The sequence below is a fragment of the Oncorhynchus clarkii genome, chromosome 6 (assembly GCF_045791955.1).
Source record: "Oncorhynchus clarkii lewisi isolate Uvic-CL-2024 chromosome 6, UVic_Ocla_1.0, whole genome shotgun sequence".
Classification (NCBI taxonomy): domain Eukaryota; kingdom Metazoa; phylum Chordata; class Actinopteri; order Salmoniformes; family Salmonidae; genus Oncorhynchus; species Oncorhynchus clarkii.
This window is the reverse complement of record NC_092152.1, coordinates 36,729,926-36,754,105: the sequence shown is the minus strand read 5'-3', so window position 1 is coordinate 36,754,105 and position 24,180 is coordinate 36,729,926. Positions and strand designations below refer to the sequence as shown.

Sequence of the window (24,180 nt, the reverse complement as noted above, 5' to 3'; positions counted from 1 at the left end):
TTTGGAATATGATCATATCATATAGCATTAGTCGAATGCATGACCTAAGGCATCATGACAATGTCTATTTGCATTCATGTTTACATGTACATCTGTGTTCTCAAAACATGCCAAACCGGTTGCTGGTATTTCTGAGTTGAATGAGCAATGCTTTATTAGTAGAAGGAAAAGAGCAATAGAGTCAATTGATATACAAACTTTTAAATATTTAGAAACATCATAATATTTACTGACCTTTTCTACACTCATATAAAAGGCACATTTTATTGAAAGAGTGTTTGTTTGAATTGTGTCCAATATGAAAAGTGTGAGGGCTGTAATCAGTACCGACGGCCTTTTGCAATGGCTTTGTTTATGTTAATTTAATCGTGATATAATGTGGCACTGTGTGTGTTTGGAAGGAACACAGTATTGACAAGGGCTGCTTTTGACATGGCACTCTATTCCCTAGTGCACTCCCATAGGGTTTCGACAAGGAGTCATAGGAGGGAAAGTTTCAGATGGATGGAGAGGAATACAATGGATGGATGGAGAGATACAATGAGGATGAGAATTGGCAGAATGACCAGTACACGGCCTGACCACTGCGTAGGTACTGACAAAGAGATAGGCATACTTCAGCCAGTAGGTTTGAGTTGCTCTGGTGTGACAATAGTGGCTGTTGGTGTGGCATTTCTTCTGGACAAAGCTGCTATGCAGCAGCAGTTTGGAGTTAGATCCCAATGTTCTGACCTTGTGATCTGTTTTATTGTATCCAACTCAGAGATACTATGAGCAGCACTGTCTGAGTCACACCATTATCGGAAGGTTATATCTGTAGTCCATGCTGAAATATCAAGATCACAAAAAACTTTCTGAATTGAAATATAACTGACCCCAACCCTCATCCTCTGAGACAGTAGCCTACTATTGTTCTAATAGAGAAGAATCCTCAGATCACTGTAATGCCTAGTCATTCAGCATCATGGAACGTGCAGATGTGAACCAGGGTCCTGAGATCTTGTCAGTATGAGTTCAGTTGTTACTTGTTGCAGAAAATGACTGACCTTGACTTGGTGCATATAATACATCAAACACACACACCTGAATGGGCTACATAATTGAATGTGGCACCTGAATGGGCTACAGCATGTGCTAAATTGGATATATTGCTACATTGTTGTTGAAATAATTCTCTCCTCCCTGTCAATTTCCTGCCTTAAATTGTATTCTTCCCCCATACAGTTTTTCTTCCTATGATGAGATTTTTTCCTTCTTCTGTCAGTTCATGAATGTAAGAAATGTGAATTGTCAGTCATTACAGGAACATCATGTCAATAGATGGAACTGCTCCCTGAAATCAGTTTAATCTGTATTACAAACCAAACTCACTCCTGTTTTATATAAATACGATTATAGATGTATCTCTATGAATAAGATATACTCATTTTATATATATATATATATATATATATATATATATATATATAAAAAGTTAAAGTTGATCTGAGAGATCAAATATGTAAGGACATCTTGTGTTTAATTATAGTATTCATCATTATGATAATTTGCTTATCGTTAGACAAGAAGAGAAGCCCCACCTTCCTCGTGGCCAATCGCCAGCAATGACGCGAAGAATATTAAGAATTACTTGTTCGAAGTAGGTGGAAGTTATCGATGTGACTTCTGCAGCCTTCATCTCTATAAAGTTGTCATTACGAAGGCCAGATAAGATTTTGTTCGACGTTATGATTAGTTGCCGACAACTTTAACGAACAAGCCATATAGGAAATAATTACATTGACATAGCTAGCTAACTAACTAACTAAGAGGTAGAGAAGGACATTTACAACGACGATGATAGCCTCTCATCTTCTGGCTTACTACTTCACGGAGCTCCACCATGACAAAGTTCAACAAGTAAGTGCATAGAAAACATAGCTACATGTCTTTTCTCTTTTTATGTTATAAAGGGACATATTTTCCAAGTGATATTGGCCGTTGACCGGTTAGCTAGCACTCGAAAGAAGAGGCTAGGTTACTTGAAGTACGCCACACGTGTCGTGTGATGACTCGGATCATATTGGCATTGCGTCAGTGGCGCGTCTAGCTAGTTTCCATTGTGTCGAATTTCCTCTAAGGAGTGGTAGTTAATTAGTTTTCTTTTCCGTCAAATGCCCCACAATGTCTATCCAAACGAACTAAATTAAAGTTGAAGACACTGACAAGATATGCCCAAGTATTATTCACTTTTACTGACTTGTTTAAAATGCAATAATTGCGCATCTTCTTGTTTCCGCATTTCAATGCAATGCCAGAGCGAGAGCCATCGGCCCTGTCCATGGATGGGCAGAGATTCCAAGAAATAACAGCACTGACCTAGCAATGTTTTGAGAAATAGTCGGTTGGCATATCGGTTTAGCTTGGCTGAACCTGAAACGTAAGACTCTCTACATCACTGACCTAAACAGGACTATCAACATAATTAGACAGGATGCATGCACACTTATCTTTACATCAGTTGTAGGATAAATGGTTGTGAAAATGAGCCTATCATGAAGTGCTTCTACGTAGGTCCAGCCTGGTCTCATAGACTAGACGTAACATGGTAAACGTAAATCCAGAAAATATTAGTATATGTTACATTTGGTATGGTTAAATAAGACAGATTGTTACTTATTAAGTAGGTTGGTTGGTCGGTCGGAGTGCGAGTAAGAAACTCATCACGGACAACATTTGCATTTGAGCTAATTAACACATTTTCAACTATTTACTACTTTTTAGATCCTTTGCAACTACTTAGCATGTTAGCTAACCATAACCTTTTTAGTGAACCCTTCTCCTAGCCCTAACCTTAATCCTTTTAGCTAGTCCTAACCCTTTAACCTAACTCCTAAACTTAACCCTAACCCCTAGCTTGGTTAACGTTAGTCAGTTAGCTAGTATTCCAAACATTTATGGTTTCCAAATTCATAACATATTGTACGTTTTGTTAATATATATATATATATATATGTGTGTATATTATACATATACACACACAAATTGTAATTAATAATATATCATACAAAATGGGTGATGGACATCCACAAATTAATACATACCATATGAAACGTAACATATACTAATTGCTGGATCGAATCTTCGAACTGACAAGGTAAAAATTTGTTGTTTTGTCCCTGAGCAAGGCAGCTAACCCACTGTGCGCCAACGACGTTGGGTTAAATGCAGGAGACTCATTTCAGATGAAGGTATTCAGTTGTACAACTGACCAGGTATCCTCCTTTGCCTAAAAGTAATGTCTTGGGTTTACGTACAGAATATTACAAAATGCTTTGAGACCAGGTTGGTAACTTATCTTTTGTTCACCCTTCTCCATCTCACTCACCTTAGGTTTAGGTTCACTACCCCACACACACACACCCTCTTAGCTGTGCTGCATATGTGGCAAGGGCAGCATCTATGAGAGCTTTGTGTTGCTTGTAGCAGGACAGGGCTATTTTGTGTGAAATCTAATATTATGGGTCGCATACACGTGTTTAGCAGATGTTTTTGCGGGTGTAGCAAAATGCTTATGTTCCTAGCTCCAACAGTGCAGTAATATCTAACAATACATTTTAAAAGTAAAGAATGGAATTAAAAAATATAGGAATATTAGGATGAGCAATGTTGTAGTCTGGAGTATAAATAGAGTTGAAGTTGGAAGTTTACATACACCTTAGCCAAATACATTTAAACTTGAGGTCGACCAATTATGTTTTTTCAACGCCGATTCCGAATATTGGAGGACCAAAAAAACGCAGATACCGATCAATTTTTAGTGTTTTTTAAAAAATTTTATTTGATTTGTAATGACATTTACAACAATACTGAATGAACCCTTATTTTAATTTAGTACATCAATAAAATCAGTTTAGCCTCAAATAAAATGAAACCTGTTCAATTTGGTTTAAATAATGCAAAAACAAAGTGTTGGAAAAGAAAGTAAAAGTGCAATATGTGCCATGTAAAAAACTAACGTTTAAGTTCCTTGCTCAGAACATGAGAACAAATGAAAGCTGGTGGTTCCTTTTAACAGGAGTCTTCAATATTCCCAGGTAAGACATTTTAGGTTGTAGTTATTATAGGACAATTTCTCTATACGATTTGTATTCCATATACCTTTGACTATTGTATGTTCTTATAGGCACTTTAGTATTGCCAGTGTAACAGTATAGCTTCCATCCCTCTCCTCGCCGCTACCTGGGCTCGAACCAGGAACACATCTACAACAGCCACCCTCGAAGCAGCGTTACCCATGCAGAGCAAGGGAAACAACCACTCCAAGTCTCAGAGGGAGTGACGTTTGAAACGGTATTAGTGCGCACCCCGCTAACTAGCGAGCCATTTAAAATCAGTTACACCAGCCTAATCTCGGGAGTTGATAGGCTTCAAGTCATAAACAGCTCAATGCTTGAAGCATTGCTAAGAGCTGCTGGCAAAACACACGAAAGTGCTGTTTGAATGAATGCTTACGAGCCTGCTGGTGCCTACCATCTCTGTCAGACTGCTCTATCAAATCATTTACTTAATTATAACATAATAACACACAGAAATACGAGCCTTAGGTCATTAATATGGTCGAATCCGGAAACTATCACCTCAAACAAAACGTTTATTCTTTCAGTGAAATACGGAACCGTTACGTATTTTATCTAACGGGTGGCATCCCAAAGTCTAAATATTGCTGTTACATTGCACAACCTTCAATGTTGTGTCATAATTACGTAACATTTTGGCAAATTAGTTCGCAATGAGCCAGCCGGCCCAAACTGTTGCATATACCCTGACTGTGCGTGCAATGAACGCAAGAGAAGTGACACAATTTCACCTGGTTAATATTGCCTGCTAACCTGGATTTCTTTTAGCTAAATATGCAGGTTTAAAAATATATACTTCTGTGTATTGATTTTAAAAAAGGCATTGATGTTTATGGTTAGGTACACGTTGGTGCAACGACAGTCCTTTTTCGCGAATGCGCACCGCATCGATTAAATGCAACGCAGGACACGCTAGATAAACTAGTAATATCATCAACCATGTGTAGTTATAACTAGTGATTGTTTTTATAAGATAAGTTTAATGCTTGCTAGCAACATACCTTGGCTTCTTACTGCATTCGCGTAACAGGCAGGCTCCTCGTGAGGCTGGTGGTTAGAGCATTGGACTAGTTAACCGTAAGGTTGCATCGATTAAATGCAACGCAGGACACGCTAGATAAACTAGTAATATCATCAACCATGTGTAGTTATAACTAGTGATTGTTTTTATAAGATAAGTTTAATGCTTGCTAGCAACATACCTTGGCTTCTTACTGCATTCGCGTAACAGGCAGGCTCCTCGTGAGGCTGGTGGTTAGAGCATTGGACTAGTTAACCGTAAGGTTGCAAGATTGAATCCCTGAGCTGACAAGATAGAAATCTGTCGTTCTGCCCCTGAACAAGGCAGTTAACCCACCGTTCCTAGGCCGTCATTGATAATAAGAATGTGTTCTTAACTGACTTGCCTCGTTTAAGAAAGTTGTAAATAAATAAATCGGCATCCAATAATACCGATTTCCGATTGTTATGAAAACTTGAAATCGGCCCTAATTAATCGGCCACTCCGATTAATCGGCCGACCTCTACTGTCAACTTAGTGTATGTAAACTTCTGACCCACTGGAATTGTGAAACAGTGAAATAATGTCTGTAAACAATTGTTGGAAAAATGACTTGTGTCATGCACAAAGTAGATGTCCTAACCGACTTGCCAAAACTATAGTTTGTTAATTAACAAGAAATTTGTGGAGTGGTTGAAAAACTATTTTTAATGACTCCAACCTAAGTGTATGTGAACTTTTGTCTTCAACTATGTGTATGTATGTGATTTATAGACATGCACCGAATGTGGATAGAATATATAGTATAGCTGAAGAATAAGTGGATAGAATCGTATATGTACAGCAATAGATTAATAGATGGCCTTGACTAGAATACAGTATACTATTAGATTGCCTGTAGATTTTCATGTCTGTCTGTAATTGAGTATTGACTTGGCTGGGATGCTCTTGAAAAAGAGATTTCAAATCTCAATTAGCCCTTCCTGGTTAAATAAAGGTTAAGAAGAAATGTGTAAAACAGTATGTAAACGTTATTATTGACCAGTGTTCCATGTCAATGTACTAGAGTAGAGTTTGACCGATTAATCGGAATGGCCGATTTAATTAGGGCCGATTTCAAGTTTTCATAACAATCGGAAATCGCTATTATTGGCCACCGATTTGCCGTTTAAATTTATTTTTATTTTTTATACCTTTATTTAACTAGGCAAGTCAGTTAAGAACACATTCTTATTTTCAATGACGGCCTAGGAATGGTGGGTTAACTGCCTTGTTCAGGGGCAGAATGACAGATTTTCACCTTGTCAGCTCGGGGGATCCAATCTTGCAACCTTACAGTTAACTAGTCCAACGCAATAACGACCTGCCTCTCTCTCGTTGCACTCCATAAGGATACTTTTTTTTTAAACCAGGAAGGGCTCATTGAGATTAAAATCTCTTTTTCAAGAGCGCCCTGGCCAAGATAGGCAGCACCAAGTCATTACAAAAAAATTACAGACAGACAACATGAAAAACTACAAGTAATCTAGTAAAAACCATTGAATTCACAAGAGTATAAAACGGCAAATGAAAAACATTGACAGGTCTGGGAATCCACCTCAAAATCCTTCATCAGTGACTTAAAAACACCAATCGGGACAAGTTCTTGCAGTTTAAAAGTATTTTGTAAGGTGGTCCAAGACGATGGCGCATAGTGCATAAAAGCCCTTTTAGCAAATTCAGTTCGGACATTTGGAACGAAGAGAGTACCCACCACATTTCTGAACAATAAAAATGCACAAATAAAAAGGTAGTAAACCCAAAATGGTTTTGTAAATAAAAGTATACCAGTGACTGAGCCTATGAGTGACTAGAGAAGGCCAGCCAACCCTGGTATACAAAGGGTTTTGCAGTTTAAAATAATTCTCAAAGTGCCATGGTAGTGTCAATTGATCTCAAACACTGAGCGGAAGCATTCATATATATAAAAAAAAAATGTCAGTTGTTGAATATGCAATTTAAAAGAGGTCGTCATCAATTCAAATTCCAAGATATTTGAGGTTACAACCTCAATCTCCTTGCCCTGACAGGTAGTAATAGGTGAACGGTTCAGAGGTCTATTTCTTGCATTAGAAAACACCATTAGTTTAGTTTTGTCAGTATTGAGGATAAGCCTTAATTGACACAAGGCATGTTGAACAGTATAAAAAGCAGTTTGCATGTTCTGGAAAGCTTTTGTAAGAGACGAGGCACAACAGTAAATAACAGTATCATCAGCATAAAAATGAAGTTGTGCATTTATATAAATAGTGAATGAGAGGACCAAGTACAGCGCCTTGGGGCACACCATTCAAGACAGACAATTTAACAGACATAAGCCTATCAAATTGAGTGCACTGAGGTCTATCAGACAGATAGTTAGCAAACCATGCAACTGCATGCTCCGAAAGACCTACACTTGACAATCTCTGCCTTAGCATAGCATGATCAACTGTATCAAAAGCCTTAAAGAGATCAATAAAAAGAGAGACTGCTGTTTTTTTGTCAATGGCTTCAGTGATATCATTTAAAACCTTCATGGCTGCTGCAGTAATTGTGCTATGCTTCTTCCTGAAGCCCGATTGGTACATTGATAAAATAGTTAGTAAATAAAAACTCTTTTAGTTGTTCACTTACAAGGGTTTCAAGTATTTACACCAGGGGTGACAGCTTTGAGATTGGCCTATAATTATTTAAATGAGTTGGATCTCCCCCTTTTAAAAGTGGTAAGACAAATGCTGATTTCCAGATCTTTGGAATTTCATTACATTACAGGGTTAGATTGAACAGAGATGACCTGTTACGCGAATGCAGTAAGCCAAGGAAAGTTGCTAGCTAGCATTAAACGTATCTTTATAAAAAACAATGAATCATAATCACTAGTTAACTACACATGGTTGATGATATTACTAGATATTATCTAGCGTGTCCTGTGTTGCATATAATCTGACAGAGCATACAAGTATCTGACTGAGCGGTGGTAGGCAGAAGCAGGTGCGTAAACATGAATTCAAACAGCACTTTTGTGCGTTTTGCCAGCAGCTCTTCGTTGTGCGTCAAGCATTGCGCTGTTTATGACTTCAAGCTTATCAACTCCCGAGATGAGGCTGGTGTAACCGAAGTGAAATGGCTAGCTAGTTAGCGCGCGCTAATAGCGTTTCAAACGTCACTCGCTCTGATGCTTCTAGTAGTTGTTCCCCTTGCTCTGCATTGGGTAAAGCTGCTTCGATGATGGCTGTTGTCGTTGTGTTGCTGGTTCGAGCCCAGGGAGGAGCGAGGAGAGGGACGGAAGCTATACTGTTACACTGGCAATACTAAAGTGCCTTTAAGAACATCCAATAGTCAAAGGTATATGAAATACAAATGGTATAGAGAGGAATAGTCCAATGATTCCTATAATAACTACAACCTAAAACTTCTTACCTGGGAATATTGAAGACTCATGTTAAAAGGAACCACCAGCTTTCATATGTTCTCATGTTCTGAGCAAGGAACTGAAACGTTAGCTTTCTTACATAGCACATATTGCACTTTTACTTTCTTCTCCAACACTTTGTTTTTGCATTATTTAAACCAAATTGAACATGTTTCATTATTTACTTGAGGCTAAATTGATGTAATATATTAAGTTAAAATAAGTGTTCATTCAGTATTGTTGTAATTGTCATTATTACAATATTTTTTTTAATCGGCCGATTAATCGGTTTTGGCTTTTTTTGGTCCCCCAATAATCGGTATCGGTATCGGCGTTGAAAAATCATAATCGGTCGACCTCTACAATGTACCATAGCCAGCTAGTGACAGTGACTAAGTTCAGGGCTGGGTACAAGGTGGAGGCCAGCTAGTGATGGTTATTTTAGTCTGATGGCCTTGAGATCCCAGCATTAATGCACCTGTACTGACCTCACTGTAGAGTCTTCTTCACCACACTGTCTGTGTGGGTGGACCATTTCAGATTGTCAGTGATGTGTACGCAGAGGAACTTTTCACCTTCTCCACCGTGGGCCCATCGATGTGGATGGGGTGTGCTCTCTCTGCTGTCCCCTGAAGTCCACGGTCAGCTCCTTTGTTTTGTTAACGATGAGGGAGAGGTTATTTCCCTGCCACCACTCTGCCAGGGCTCTCGTCTCCTCCCTGTTGGCTCTCTCGTTGTTTGTATTGCACCAGTCCAGACAAAATCACCAGCTGTGAGTTTGACTTGTAAAGTCTGTAATGTGTGGCCACAGACTATACTACTAGCATCAGACTTAAAACATTTTACATTAGGTCAATAAATGTCACATTTATCCTTTTTGATCTGCCTGCTCTGTCAATGGCTGCTACATTTGGGTTTTTCACCCTTCTGATCCTTTCTCTCTAGGCTAGTCTGCTTTAACCTTCTTATGCCCTGACAAAATTGATTCTTTTCCATAGCAGCGGGAAGTTGGGGTTCTGAAGGTGCTGCAGCGCTCACTGATATATTGAAATAATTTTGCCCAAATTATACAATTACTCCTGTCTGAACTCTGACTGAATTTGGGCAGCACTCAAACCAAATAGCAAACAACTTGTGTTGCGGTCATAAGAATATAATCCATAGAAGGATTTTGGAACCTCTCACCTTGGAAATTTGACTGGTAAACTCATGGGTTTGCTAAAAATGGCTGCCTGTCCTGAATTTAATTTCTCTTTGCGGTGTCAGTGAATAGCAACATTTTAGCCCCTACAGGATTTGCTGATCACATTTTGTTTTTGCAAAATCAACAATTCCCTGCATATTATGCGAGTGCTTGCAAATTTGACAATCACTGCATTATTTCTGCATAAAACAGTAAAATAATTTCACAATATCTCATGATACTGACCCATCACCCCAGTACAAAAAGAGGACTCGCAATTTCAACCAATCAGTGCACATTTTCCACATTATATGGTTCAATTAAGCCACACGTCTACAAAATGTTTGCCTCGTCAGCGCATTTCCGCTACAAATTGCACAAAATTCTTGCATATTGCCATGCAAAGCATTTCCGCTACAAATTGCACAAAATTCTTGCATATTGCCATGCAAAATGTGAGGATTGGCGCAGCAAAGTCAAAAATTTTGCCCACCAATATCACAAAAATCATGGAGGGACTAAAGTGCCTTTCACAAATTTAAAAATACTATCTTGGGAAATGTGTTTGCAAAGCAAATGCCTACTGCTGAAAAGAGAAATCTAATCTCAGTCAATAGAAACATTTTTTTTTTCTTCTCGCAACTGATGAACAGCACTGTTTTAGTAGCTCAGGCCTGTCTTGGAGACGATCACCAGGTATGGTGAGAAGCTTAGCATGAATATGCGTAGCCTATCTATCTTCATCGGTTTAGTCAGTGCCGCTGGAAAGTTGATTTAGTAGCTTATTATTTATATACACACACACACACACACAGTACCAGTCAAAAGTTTGGACACCTACTCATTCAAGGGTTTTACGATTTTTTACATTGTAGAATAATAGTAAAGACATTAGAACTATGAAATAGCACACGGAATCATGTAGTAACCAAAAAAGTGTTAAACAAATCAAAATATATTTTAGATTCTTCAAAGTAGCCACCCTTTGCCTTAAGCTTTGCACACCTTTGCATTCTCTCAACCAGCTTCACCTGGAATGCTTCTCCAACAGTCTTGAAGGAGTTCCCACATATGCTGAGCGCTTATTGGCTGCTTTTCCTTCACTCTGTGGACCAACTCATCCCAAACCATCTCAATTGGGTTGCGGTCGGGTGATTGTGGAGGCCAGGTCATCTGATGCAGCACTCCATCACTCTTCTTGGTCAAATAGCCCTTACATAGCCTGGATGTATTTTGGGTCATTGTCCTGTTGATTCACAAACGATAGTCCCACTAAGCGCAAACCAGATGGGATGGCGTATTGCTGCAAAATGCTGTGGTAGCCATGCTGGTTAAGTGTCTATAGAAGTCTATAGAAGGCCAGTTTTATTGCTTCTTTAATCAGTACAACCGTTTTCAGCTGTGCTAACATAATTGCAAAAGGGTTTTCTGTTGATCAATTAGCCTTTTTAAAATAATAACTTGGATTAACTAGTACAACATGCCTTTGGAACACAGGAGTGATGGTTGCTGATAATGGGCCTCTGTACGCATATGTAGATATTCCATAAACAATCTGCCATTTCCAGCTACAATAGTCATTTACAACATTAATAATGTCTACACTGCATTTCTGATCAATTTGATATTTTAATGGACACAAAACTTGCTTTTCTTTCAACAACAAGAACATTTCTAAGTCACCCTAATCTTTTGAACTGTAGTGTATATTAATGTGGACACCATTTGAAATGAGTGGTTTCAGCTATTTCAGCCATACCTGTTGCTGACAGGTGTATAAAATCGACAGTAGAAATCGTGTATAAAATCGACAGTAGAATGGCCTTACTGAAGAGCTCAGTGACTTTCAACGTGGCACCGTCATAGGATGCCACATTTCAATCAAGTGAGTGAGTCAAGTCAAATTTGAGTCAAATTTCTACCCTGCTAGAGCTGCCCCGGTTAAATCACACATGTAAGATACTCAATTAAAGGTACACTTGTTGTGAATCCAGCCAACATGTCAGATTTTAAAAATGCTTTTCGGCGAAAGCATAAGAAGCTATTATCTGATAGCCTGCACCATCTGCACCATCAGTAAACAAAGGAGTTAGCATATTTCAAACCTGCAGGCGCTACACAAAACGCTGAAATAATATATAAAACATGCATTACCTTTGACGAGCTTCTTTTGTTGATCCAATATGTCCCATAAACATCACAATTGGTCCTTTTTTTTGATTAATTCCGTCCATACATATCCAAAATGTCCATTTATAAAGCGCGTTTGATCCAGAAAAAAGCAGCTTACAAAAAAACTACAAAATATTTCAAAAGTTGCCTATAAACTTTGCCAAAATATTTCAAACTACTTTTGTAATACAACTTTAGGTATTTTTAAACGTTAATAATTGATCAAATTGTAGACGGGGCAATCTGTGATCAATACAGGAAAGAAAACAAACCAGCGCCACTTTTCACGTCTTGCGCAACTCACAAAAGTGTACCCAGTTCCGAGTTGGCCTACTACTTCATTGCACAAAGGAATAACCTCAACCAAATTCCAAAGACTGGTGACATCCAGTGGAAGCGGTAGGAACTGAAAACAGGTTCCCCCCCCAAAAAAATAAAAAAATTCTGAACAGTTAGTCCTCGGGGTTTTGCCTGCTACCTAAGTTACGTTATACTCACAGACATGATTCAAACAGTTTTAGAAACTTCAGAGTGTTTTCTATCCAAATCTATGAATAATATGCATATCTTATATTCTTGGCATGAGTAGCAGGAAGTTGAAATTGGGCACGCTATTTATCCAAAAGTGAAAATTCTGACCCCTAGCCCCAAGAGGTTAATGGTAAGTGCTGTTATTGTGAAAACTAAATGTCTACGAGCAACAACGGCTCAGCCGCAAAGGGGTAGGCCACAGAAGCGCACAGAACGGGACCAAAGAGTGCTGTAGCTTTGAAAATTTGTCTCTCCTCAGTTGCAACACTCATTACTGAGTTCCAAACTGCCTCTGGAAGCAATGTCAGCACAATAACTGTTTGTTGGGAGCATCATGAAATGGATTTTTATGGCCGAGCAGTCGCACACAAGCCTAAGATCACCATGCGCAATGCCAAGCATCGGCTCGAGTGGTGTAAAGCTCGCCGCCCTTGGCCTCTGGAGCAGTGGAAACGTGTTCTTTGCCGTGATGAATCACTCTTCAGTTGAACGGACGAATCTCGGTTTGGCGGATGCCAGGAGAACGCAACCTGCCCGAATGCGTAGTGTCAACTGTAAAGTTTGGTGTAGGAGGAATAATGGTCTGGGGCTGTTTTTCATGGTTCTGGCTAGGCCCCTTAGTCCCAGTGAAGGGAAATCTTAACGCTACAATATACAATAACATTCTCGACAATAATGTGCTTTCCTGTTTCAGCATGACAATGTCCCCCTGTGCACAAAGCGATGTCCGAACACAAATGGCTTGTCGAGATTGATGTAGAAGAACTTGACTGGCCTGCACAGAGCCCTGACCTCAACACCATCAAACACCTTTGGGATGAATTGGAATGCTGAACACCATGCCTAACATCAGTGCCCAACCTCACTAATGCGCTTGTATTTGAATGGAAGTAAGTCCCCGCAGTAATGTTCCAACATCTAGTGGAAAGCCTTCCCAGCAGAGTGGAGGCTTTTATAGCAGAAGGGGGGGAGAGAACTCTATTAATGCCCATGATTTTGGAATGAGATGTTCGACGAGCAGGTGTCCACGTACTTTTGGTCTTGTATGTGTTATCTCTACTCCTAATATTCAATAAGTGGTCTTTTATTGTCGTTTTTATTATGTTTGACAGTGTCAGAGTAGTTTTCTGTAATTTGTGTAGTATTAAAAAATATACTGAGAATGTGTCATGTAGGCCTTAATAATGTAAAATGTAAGACCTTCCATTAACTCAACATCTTCTCGTGGCTATGGGAGTGTCATAATGTCTCGACCATTCTTCCCTCGCTACTCTCCCCCTTCTTCCTCTACCCCTCCCTTTCCGGTGAGGTTCTGCTTTCTAAGTCCATCTCCAGTTTCAGATTGAATGTTGTACGGTCAGTCTGTTCCAGGTTGCTGCTGGAACGTTGTGTCCTGTCTGTATAAGATATTTATTAATCAGTCTTTTTGCTAGCCAGGACCTTCAGGCCAAGGTGACTTAAGGGGATGTGTCCCAAATGCCACCCTATTCCCTATGTCGTGCACTACTTTTGACTAGAGCCTTCTGGTCAAACGTTGTGTGTGTTACATACATGCATGCATACATACATACATACATACATACATACATACATACAGTGCCATTCGGAACTCGGCCACTGTACCAGGGTCTTACCTTACTTAGTGGTGCCGGGGCCACATGATTGTGCAAGACAGCAGTCTACCACTTTTATCAATGATATCAGCATGTATAGGCTATGTTGCAGTTTGGAGGCTTTTACTGTAGATCTCCTAGGTTTAGCCATTGAGACAAATACAATAAAGCCATAATGTTTGGTTTGTGGTTTGCTAGACCTTTTCACTCGTCTCATGTTCCCCCTTCCTCCAGTCACGTGCTCCTTGCTGCCGGACACGTTTTGCAAGTCAGTGAGGTTCCTGGTATTTAGAGTAGTGTGGTTGGGCCATGTGTGAAATCAGCTGCTTGTACAGTACTTATGGCTGCTGCCTAGCAGAGCCATTCAGTTCCTGGAGTTGGAGCCAACCAGTAATGCAGGGGGTGGGGTTAGTTAGCCCTGGGGAAATGTGACTTCCAGTACAATAACATTTTATCCGAGGTTTGAGTTGAGGCCTACAGAGGTAGTCAGATTTGGCTTTGACAGTGAAATGGGTCAAGGACTATTGTAGACGACATGCCTAACAAATAAGATAGATAATAATGATTTTCCATTGTGTTGTCTCTCTGTTGACTGCTTGTCTAATGTCACCCAGACTGTGGAAACAATCACTCTGTTCAGATTTGGAACCATTACTATTATCATGACAAAGCGGGCATTACCACATGACTGTTGGCATTTCAGCCAGGGGAGATTGTAGTATGATAAGATGTAATGCCACTGTCCCTACTGGCTCTGGACCATAGCTACACACACACACACACACACACACACCAGGGTTTCTGTTAAGAAAATGTGGCGCCGAACAACGTGACCGGGAAGATTTTAATTTACCGGCCATTTGATAAATTTACCAGACCCATATGCATTGGGTGTGTAACCCATTAGGGCATCCACCCACTGTGCTCAGAATGACAGGAATCACATTTTTAGATTATGGTAATTCATCTGAACAGAGCATGCAACTCCTGTAATGAAGCAGCCAAAAATAAATCATTTTCGAAACATTTGCCAAAATGTAATTTGCGGGAAATATATGTGACAGATTCAATTCTCTGTTAGGAACTTAAAGGGTGAATCTAAAGATGCAACCACTAGGATGGGTCGCTAATATGACTAGGATTGTGCTTTTGGCTTCTGGTCAAGGAAAGAAAGTTGATATGAAAACCATTAGAACAGGAGAGAAATGGCATAGCAGCAGGTTCAATAGGCTAGGGAAGTACATTTGAAATACATTAGCCAGAATTATATAATTACTCCTGTTAATACAGAATGAAATCATTCAAGATAATTCACCAGAAAGCATGACTTAGTCAAAGAAGAACTGAGGATCATTATCTTCTTTAAAAAATCACAAGCTCGAAGACCTATGCCTATTCGGGCAGCTGGAGTGGCAATGGGCCTAGCGGTTTTGAGCTGCAGCTGTCAGTGAAAAGCATAATGCGTCTTGGGTATAATTTGAAAATGTTGACATGAAGGGGAGAGGTGTGTGGCGACGCTATTGGCTGGCTGAGTAGTGATGACTGCGATTTTTGTTTGTCAGCTTGATGTATTTTTACTTCGTTGACAATAGAGGTGATAGGCCTGCTTCATTTGTCTATAGGCTATGAGTTCCATGCGCTCATTTCTTAAGCCACCAATAAATCAGTGTATCAATGTGTCCATATGGCAGAAGCTGGTGCTTGCAACAGTTGAATTTAACTTTTTAGATTGTTATAATTTTAATTCAGATTTTTGTTTAACCGTGTAACAATGATTTTGAGAAACTACAATTGTATTATTGAAATTAAACTGTTCCACGCTTCAATTTCCAGTTGAGAAATAAAATTATATATTTTTAATCATGCACTAAGATATTTAAACATGAAATTGCATTTAGAATTGTTGGGCAGTGAATGGGCTTAGCAACCAACCATTCTCTGCTGCCATTGACTGGAACAAATTGCAAAAATCACTGAAGTTGGAGACTTGTATCCCTCTCACTAACTTCAAGCACGGCTGTCAGAGCAGCTTAACGATCACTGCAGCTGCACACAACCCATCTGTAAATAGCCCATCCAACAAACTACCAAATCTCATCCCCATATTTTTTTTTTTTCCTGCTCTTTTGCACAGTAGTATTTCTACTTGCACATCCTCATCTGCACATCTATCACTCCAGTGTTAATTGCTAAGTTTTAATTACTTCCCAACTATGACCTATTTATTGCCTCACCTCCTTACTTCATTTGCAAACACTGTATACAGGTTTTCTATTGTGTTTATTGACTGTACGTTTGTTTATTCCATGTGTAACTCTGGTGTTGTTTTTGTCGCACTGCTTTGCTTTATCTTGGCCAGGTCACAGTTGTAAATGAGAACTTGAGAACAATTTCTGGACTTATGAGAATGTAAATGAGAACTTGAGAACTGTTTCTGGACAAAATAACCAGGAGGGGAAAAAAACATTGCAAAATAATGCTTTTCATTTATTGCAGGAAATGCATTTGACCATCATGCTTTTATTATTTTATTTCACCTTTATTTAAGCAGGTAGGATATTTAACAATGGATGGCCTACCTTGTGAAATAAAAGCATGATGGTCAAATGTATTTCCTGCAATGAATGAAAAGCATTATTTTGCAATGGGACTTTTTTTTTTGTCCTGGTTATTTTGTCCAGAAACAGTTTAATCAGCTAACGGAAATCCTGACACACACTCACAGTAATTGTACACAACATTATCATTAGGCCAACTTCAGTGGTAAAGCGACAAAATGGAGACACAAGCTTATAACCACGTAAGAAAATATCTAGGCCTAAGCAAACAGATGATGGTTCCTTTGCAAAGCTACTGATGTCGCTTCATGGCAACCCTCATGAGCATTGGATACTCATGCCAGAATAGAAGTCAGACGTAGTTCGTAATCAATAGGGAATATTGGTTCATATTTATCCTAGCTTGCTGTCCAGGGAGTACACTGGTACATCAAGCTGCCTCATGCTACAGAATCAGGAGATCTGCTCCTACCACCCTATGACCCTTTCTGCATCAAACAAGGCTTACTCATCCATCTTCCTCTCTCGCTCGCTCCCTTTCCTAAGGTCAGTTGGATAAATACTTGTAGCACCTCCAGTTGCTAGCTTACTCTAGCTTACTCTATTTTTCTCAAGGTGGATAAATACCTGTACCACCTGCGGTTATCAGACGAGAACCTGATGGACGTGTCGGTGAGATTCCGACGGGAGATGGACAAGGGTCTGGGCCGTGACTCCAGCCCCACGGCCGCTGTCAAGATGCTGCCCACGTTTGTGCGTTCCACCCCTGATGGGACAGGTGAGAGCATCGGGGGAGGGGGCTTGACTGACAGCTGTTGAGTAATTTTTATTTATTTAGATTGAGTTGTATATAAAGATGCCAAACCCACCACTGGTGTGTGTTGCCTAAGAGCTCTATTTTCATGTCATCTGACCAAAGCACTGGCTGGAGTTTGAAAAACTGCATTGGGACTTGGATTGGAACTGACACTATGGTCAGATGATGTGAAATAGAGCTCTTCGGTCACGCACACCAATGGTGGGTTTGGTGTTGAAAAACAGAAGCATATGCAAAAAAGTACCTTGTACCTACGGTAAAATATGGTGGTGGATCTTTGATGTTATGGGTCAAGGGCATCATGAACTTTGCTAAATAACCGGAACCTGTTTGCCTCTGCCAGGAGGCTGACACATGGCCGCAAGTTGATCTTCCAGCAAGACAACCCCAAGCACAAAGAAATGGTTAATTGACCACAAAATCAACCTTTTGCAATGGGCTTCTCAGTATTCAGATTTGAAAACCTGTGGTTTGAATTGAAGAGTGTTGGGGATGAATCAGAATAGTTGGGTAACATAGATGTTTTATTTTCATTATATGCTTGTGAGTTACTTCTCATTTAGAATGTATCTTGTTGTAATATAGTGGTGGCCATTTGCAGTTATCCTTTCTCTGTCCTGGGTTCAGTTACTTGGGCCGCAGAGAGGGGAGAGGTCAAGCTTGTCTTCATATGTAAACATATATTTTATTAAACCATGTGAAGGGATGATTGAGGGGGAACCAATTATCTCTTGGCTCCACAATGTCTGTGTGCCAGTCACTGTGTCTCTGTGATCTTGTCCATGAGTGGTGTATTTGATATATGCTAGTGGATGAGGTTTTGTTTTTGGTCCTGAGTGGTACCAAGAGCGAGATAAGAACATAGTTTAGGAGACAAAGCTGAACGATAATTTATAGCCAATGCTGTCTGGCTATGTGTGTCTTTGCTATAAAGGATCTCAGTTGCGATGTGTAAGCACTCTCAGAGAATTCATTTATAGACACTGAATTGATATGAGAGTCACAGGGTTGTGATGGAGCTCATAATAATTAAAGATGGACTTTATGATAACTCTGACTTGTGTGGTGGTTTGCTCTCATGATTTGGTAAATACAGGAAATTTCCACTACAAGAGTGGAGTCCATAAGTGCAGATCAAGGATCTGGAAAGATTCTGTATGGCGATCCCCACCCAACGTGTTCTCCAATCTCATAAAATATTTTAGAAAAAGGCTCTGTCGTTATCCTCGCAAGGGAAGGTGCTAGAGTTTTGAAAACGGGCTTAACATTCATTTTGACTCCTCTGAGATTTGTTATATTACTTGTTAAACAATCTCTTTCTCTGAGCAATTGCATTAGTATAATATATTTTTTTGGCACGTACAATGTAGCTCAGTATTAGTATAATTTATTTTGGTCTTATTTTCTTTTTTTGCTCATATTTATCAATGGTGCCAATAATTATGGACCCCACTCAATTGGTATTGAGTGTATTTGAACTTCTGACCCACTGGGAACGTGATGAAAGAAATAAAAGCTGAAATAAATCATTCTCTCTCCTATTATTCTGACATTTCACATTCTTTAAATAAAGTGATCCTAACTGTCCTAAGACAGGGAATTTTTACTAGGATTAAGGTGTATGTAAACTTCCGACTTCAACTGTACATACACCTTAGCCAAATACTTTTAAACTCAGTTTCTCACAATTCCTGACATTTAAGCCTAGTAAAAATTCCCTATTTTAGGTCAGTATCACCACTTTATTTTAATAATAGTGATTTATTTCGGCTTTTATTTCTTTCATTTAAATCCCAGTGGGTCAGAAGTTTACATACCCTCAATTAGTATTTTGTAGCATTGCCTTTAAATTGTTTAACATGGGTCAAACGTTTCAGGTAGCCTTCCACAAGCTTCCCACAATAAATTGGGTGAATTTTGGCCCATTCCTCCTGAAGAGCTGGTGTAACGAAGTCCGGTTTGTAGGCCTCCTTGCTCGCACATGCTTTTTCAGTTCTGCCCACAAATATTCTATAGGATTGAGGCCATTCCAATACCTGGACTTTGTTGTACTTAAGCCATTTTGCCACAACTTTGGAAGTATGCTTGGTCATTGTTCATTTGGAAGACCCATTTGCGACCAAGCTTTAACATCCTGACTGATGTCTTGAGATGTTGCTTCAATATATCCACATAATTTTTCTCCCTCATGATGCAATCTATTTTGTGAAGTGCACCAGTCCCTCCTGCAGCAAAGCACCCTCACAACATGATGCTGTCACCCCCGTGCTTCAGGTTGGGATGGTGTTCTTGAATTTCTGTTGACGAGAAATTTGTGGAGTGGTTGAAAAATTAGTTTTAATGATTCCAACCTAAGTGTATGTAAACTTCCGACTTCAACTGTATATATATATATTTTTATTTCACCTTTATTTAAGCAGGTATGCTTGTTGAGAACAAGTTCTCATTTGCAACTGCGACCTGGCCAAGATAAAGCAAAGCAGTTCGATGCGTACAACACAGATATACATTGTCTTCGGAAAGTATTCAGACCCCCCTGACTTTATCTTCATCTGTCTCCACACCATACACCATAATGATGAAGAAAAACTGTTTTTTCGATTTTTTTTTTTTTGCTAATTTGTTAAAAAATAAATGAAATCAAGTTTACGTAAGTATTCAGATCCTTTACTCAGTACTTTGTTGAAGCACCTTTGGCAGCAATTACAGCATCGTGTCTTCTTGGGTATGACGCTACAAGCTTGGTACACCTGCATTTTGGGGAGATTCTCTGGGGAAGGTGATTTATCATTCGTGACTGAAGAGGTGACCAGGCCAAACCTATTTGCCTAGCCTGTTGACTCAGGTCATTATTGGCACGTTAAACCCCAACCTAGCAGATAAGTGTCTATCCAACTGAACCACTTATCTCTCGCTCTCTCTTGCGCTCAACTCTCTCTCTCTGCCCCACTGTCTTTGTTCTCAAGTCATGGTTTTATTTTCTATCTAAAGAAATGTTCCTTAAGTTGAGACTGACCTTTTGATCAAGTATTCCGCAGTTTGAAAATGACATTCAAATTAAAAGGGCATTGAAATGTTAGGCTGGTCACTTAATGAATGTGACAGGATTCAAAACATATAGATTTTATACTTATTTATTGAGTTGAATAAAACCTCTGCGTGTGATAATTAACATTTAGTTTGTCTGGTTGTTACGCATTAAAGAGGAATGTCAGTCCATTGAAAGATTCACCACTATCTCATGAAAATGTTAAAGATGACACACAGGATTAAACATACATTTTTTTTTTGCATTGTAATTTCAGAATGTATAATATAGCTGCAGTACATTTCAGTAATTTAGCAGACGCTCTTATCCTAAGCGACGTACAGTTTGTGCATTCATCTTAAGATAGCTACGCGTCATCGTAAGTACATTTTCCCTCAAAGTAGTTATCAGCAAAGTCAGAGCTATTAGTAAGGGGGGGGGGGGGGGGGAAACATCAAGTGCGAGTGTTGGTTCATGAAAGGCATTTTATTTATTTTCTAGAAATGTTTTGGAGATGCAAGGGGAATGATGGTGGAATGAGTGTTTCACAGTAATACTTAACCGCCAGTGTTGTGATTGGCTACAATATTTGCCTATTGATTTCTCCCGCCGGCTTCTGTTGTCAAAATGGGAAAGCTGTTCTGTTTTGACTTTGACTGTGTTGTCTAGTGGAAACCTGGGGTAAGCGGTCAATGTAGAAATCGCTTTGTCACTTCCTGGTTGCTAAAACTCTACAATGAAAAATACAAGCACTGAATAGTGTAGGGAGTCATTGTACCATCTCAACTGTTTTTAAAGCTGGTGGACCAAAACTGAAAGTAAAAGGCTCAAAATGCAAGTCTCCACTATGTTATGGGGAAGTGGGATGAGGAGGAGATTTTGTTATGATTGCAGCCTTGTGCTGTTGCAATTCACCTAGCTCCCACAGGGGAGAAATTCTGAGAAATCTGTAGCACATTTAAAGGCCATGGGTATGTTATTGGCAATAGGTGAAAAGACCAAACACTTTTCAACGAGGAATGTGGTGGCAAGGGGTCTACTGCGTCATGGTCAGTCCTCTCAGTGGCTGGAATGATATACATTTTAGTCTCACCCGTGATTCTGCCCCCGTCCCAATTAGTCTAGAGGAGCCAGACCTTAGGTAATGCCACAAGATCTGGGTAGGATGTTAACTCCTCCCGGACTTTTAGAAATGGGGGGAGAGGGATCTCAGACAATTCTCCCAACAAATCAAGTTTGGGTAGGTGGGGCTTAAAATGCGGGCTGGAATTGTGCTCATGGAAAAGATTCCCCTCGTAAACAGGTGGACCAAATGCGGACGCAGATGGCTAGCTAGGCTTGTCAGGGAAGAAAGACTGTCAGTCTGCTCTGGATGAGGTGAGGAACATCTCCTTGTTATAATTATAGCACATAAATCATCATACCATTTCCAAATGTTAACTAACCTATACTAAAAGGGTCATATTAGATGACTGCAATGTTTTACAGGTTGCATTCTGGTAGCTAGCAACTTATGCTAGCTAGCTACCTAGCATTGTTAAGCCCATATTCCTCCAGCAAGCTAGCAAGCTAATAATAACTTTATCTTGCTTACTAGCCCTTGGTAATGTATGTTTTTGTTATAAATTAGCCAGTTAGCTAGCTCTACTACAGGCTAAACATTTCCCATCATTGTAGTTATTCATGTTTCTGCTTGAATGCCCTGTTTGCATAAACCAATCACCCATGCATTCTACGTTAGCATGCTAGCAGATACCCAGTTAGCATTGGCTCAGATACCCAGTTAGCATAGACTTCCAGTTAGCATTGACTCAAGAAAATACTTCTAACTTCCATCTTCCCAGACACAAAAATTGTATCCAAAATCCCAAAGTATGCCTTTAATTGGACACAAATTGAAAGGAACTTACCAAAACCATCAGACGCATGACTCCATGAGATGAGTGACACCCCTGATCAAATTCAACATTTAGTAATGTAACGAGAACCGAGCGCATGTACAAAAATCCATACATTTTTGGGTGAAATTGAGTGAAGGTGTTTCTGTTTTCATCCTTTGTCGCCTGATGCAGTCAAACAATTTATTCAACCTCAGTAGCATAACTCTGGATAGCTGGCGTTCTGTAAACAGTGAAAGGACATTTTCAGGCTGGATCTGACATTTTGAAACATATCTTGTTAAAACCTCTAGGGTATGTGGGATGCTAGTGTCCCACCTGGCCAACTTTATTGCCCTGGCCACATCTGCAGTCCTCATTCATGCCTCCTTGCAGCATGCCTAAGCACGTTCACGCAGATGAGCAGGGACCCTGGGCATCTTTCTTTTGGTGTTTTTCAGAGTCCGTAGAAAGGCCTCTTTAGTGTCCAAAATGTTCATAACTGTGACCTTAATTGCCTACCGTAAGTAGTAGAGGTCGACCGATTTAATCGGAATGGCCAATTTATATTGCAATCCATGAGGAGACTGCGTGGCAGGCTGACCACCTGTTACGCGAGTGCAGACAGCAAGGAGCCATGGTAAGTTTCTAGGTAGCATTAAACGTATCTTATAAAATCAATCTTAACTAGTGATTATGTTATCTATACATGGTTGACGATATTACCAGTTTAACTAGCTTGTCCTGCGTTGCATATAATCAATGCGGTGCCTGAAATTGTCACTTTTCTTGCGTTCAGTGTATGCAGAGTCAGGGTACATGCAGCAGTTTGGGTCGACTGACTCGTTGCGAACTGTGTTAAATTCAGTATTATTGTAATTGTCATTAGATGTCTAGATCTATCTAAATCGGACGATTAATCAGCACCGGCTTTTTTTGGTCCTCCAATAATTGGTATCGGCGTTGAAAAATCATAATCCGTCAACCTCTAGTCTGTAAGGTGTTAGTGTCTTAATGACCGTTACACAGGTGCATGTCCATGAATGGTTCATTGAACAAGCAATGGAAACAGTGTTTAAACCCTTTACAATGAAGGTCTGTGAAGCTATTTGGATTTTTACAAATGATCTTTGAAAGACAGGGTCCTGAAAAGGGACGTTTGTTTTTTTTGCTGAGTTTATCTATCTCACTCACTACTGGTCAAGATTTTTAGAACACATACTCATTCAAAGGTGTTTTTTTTTATTTTATTTTTTTACAATTTTCTACATTGTAGAATAATAGTGAAGACATCAAAACAATGAAATAGCACATGGAATCATGTAGTTACCAAAGTGTTAAACAAATCAAAATATATTTGAGATTCTTAATGCTGGCGAGTTACTGCTGCCCTGATATCCACAACTTATTTCTGGCTGTATGTAATAACACAAACGTTCTGTGCTAATAATGTAAGAAATGACACACAAAAGCAAAATACTGTATAGCTGCTTAGGAGCTAGAAGCAGAGCTGCCATTTCTGTCTGCGCCATCTTACTTCATTATTCAATATTTTCGCTGTGAATTTAGATGTAATCAAGGCATTCTAATGTACCAGAGGCCGGCTACTCTATGCAATTGTGGAAAACACTGATATTTAGCATAACACTCTGGTCCACAGCCAGTCTGGGGAGCAGAGGTTAAAGCATTACATAACCAGGTTACTAGAACAGCATGTACAGGCCCATACTGTTCCTAAACTCTCATCCAGTCTGAGGAGCATACACCACTTACAACAACCAGTTATTACCCAGAGGTTATTACATGACACAGCCAGTTATTACTGAAACCCTCACCTCCAGGGTGTTGGT

The 24,180-nt window shown here is 39.6% G+C and overlaps 1 protein-coding gene across 1 annotated transcript in view; it reads left to right on the top strand.

The window, feature by feature from the left end:
* Positions 1 to 1,598: 1,598 nt before the first annotated feature.
* LOC139411073 (hexokinase-2-like) overlaps positions 1,599 to 24,180 on the top strand; it is a 58,089-nt gene continuing 35,507 nt past the window's right edge. Inside the window, exons 1-2 of the mRNA XM_071156899.1 lie at positions 1,599 to 1,899; positions 17,224 to 17,386. Coding sequence (XP_071013000.1) covers positions 1,837 to 1,899; positions 17,224 to 17,386 — 226 coding nt within the window. The 5' untranslated portion in view covers positions 1,599 to 1,836. The remainder of the gene's footprint in view (positions 1,900 to 17,223; positions 17,387 to 24,180) is intronic.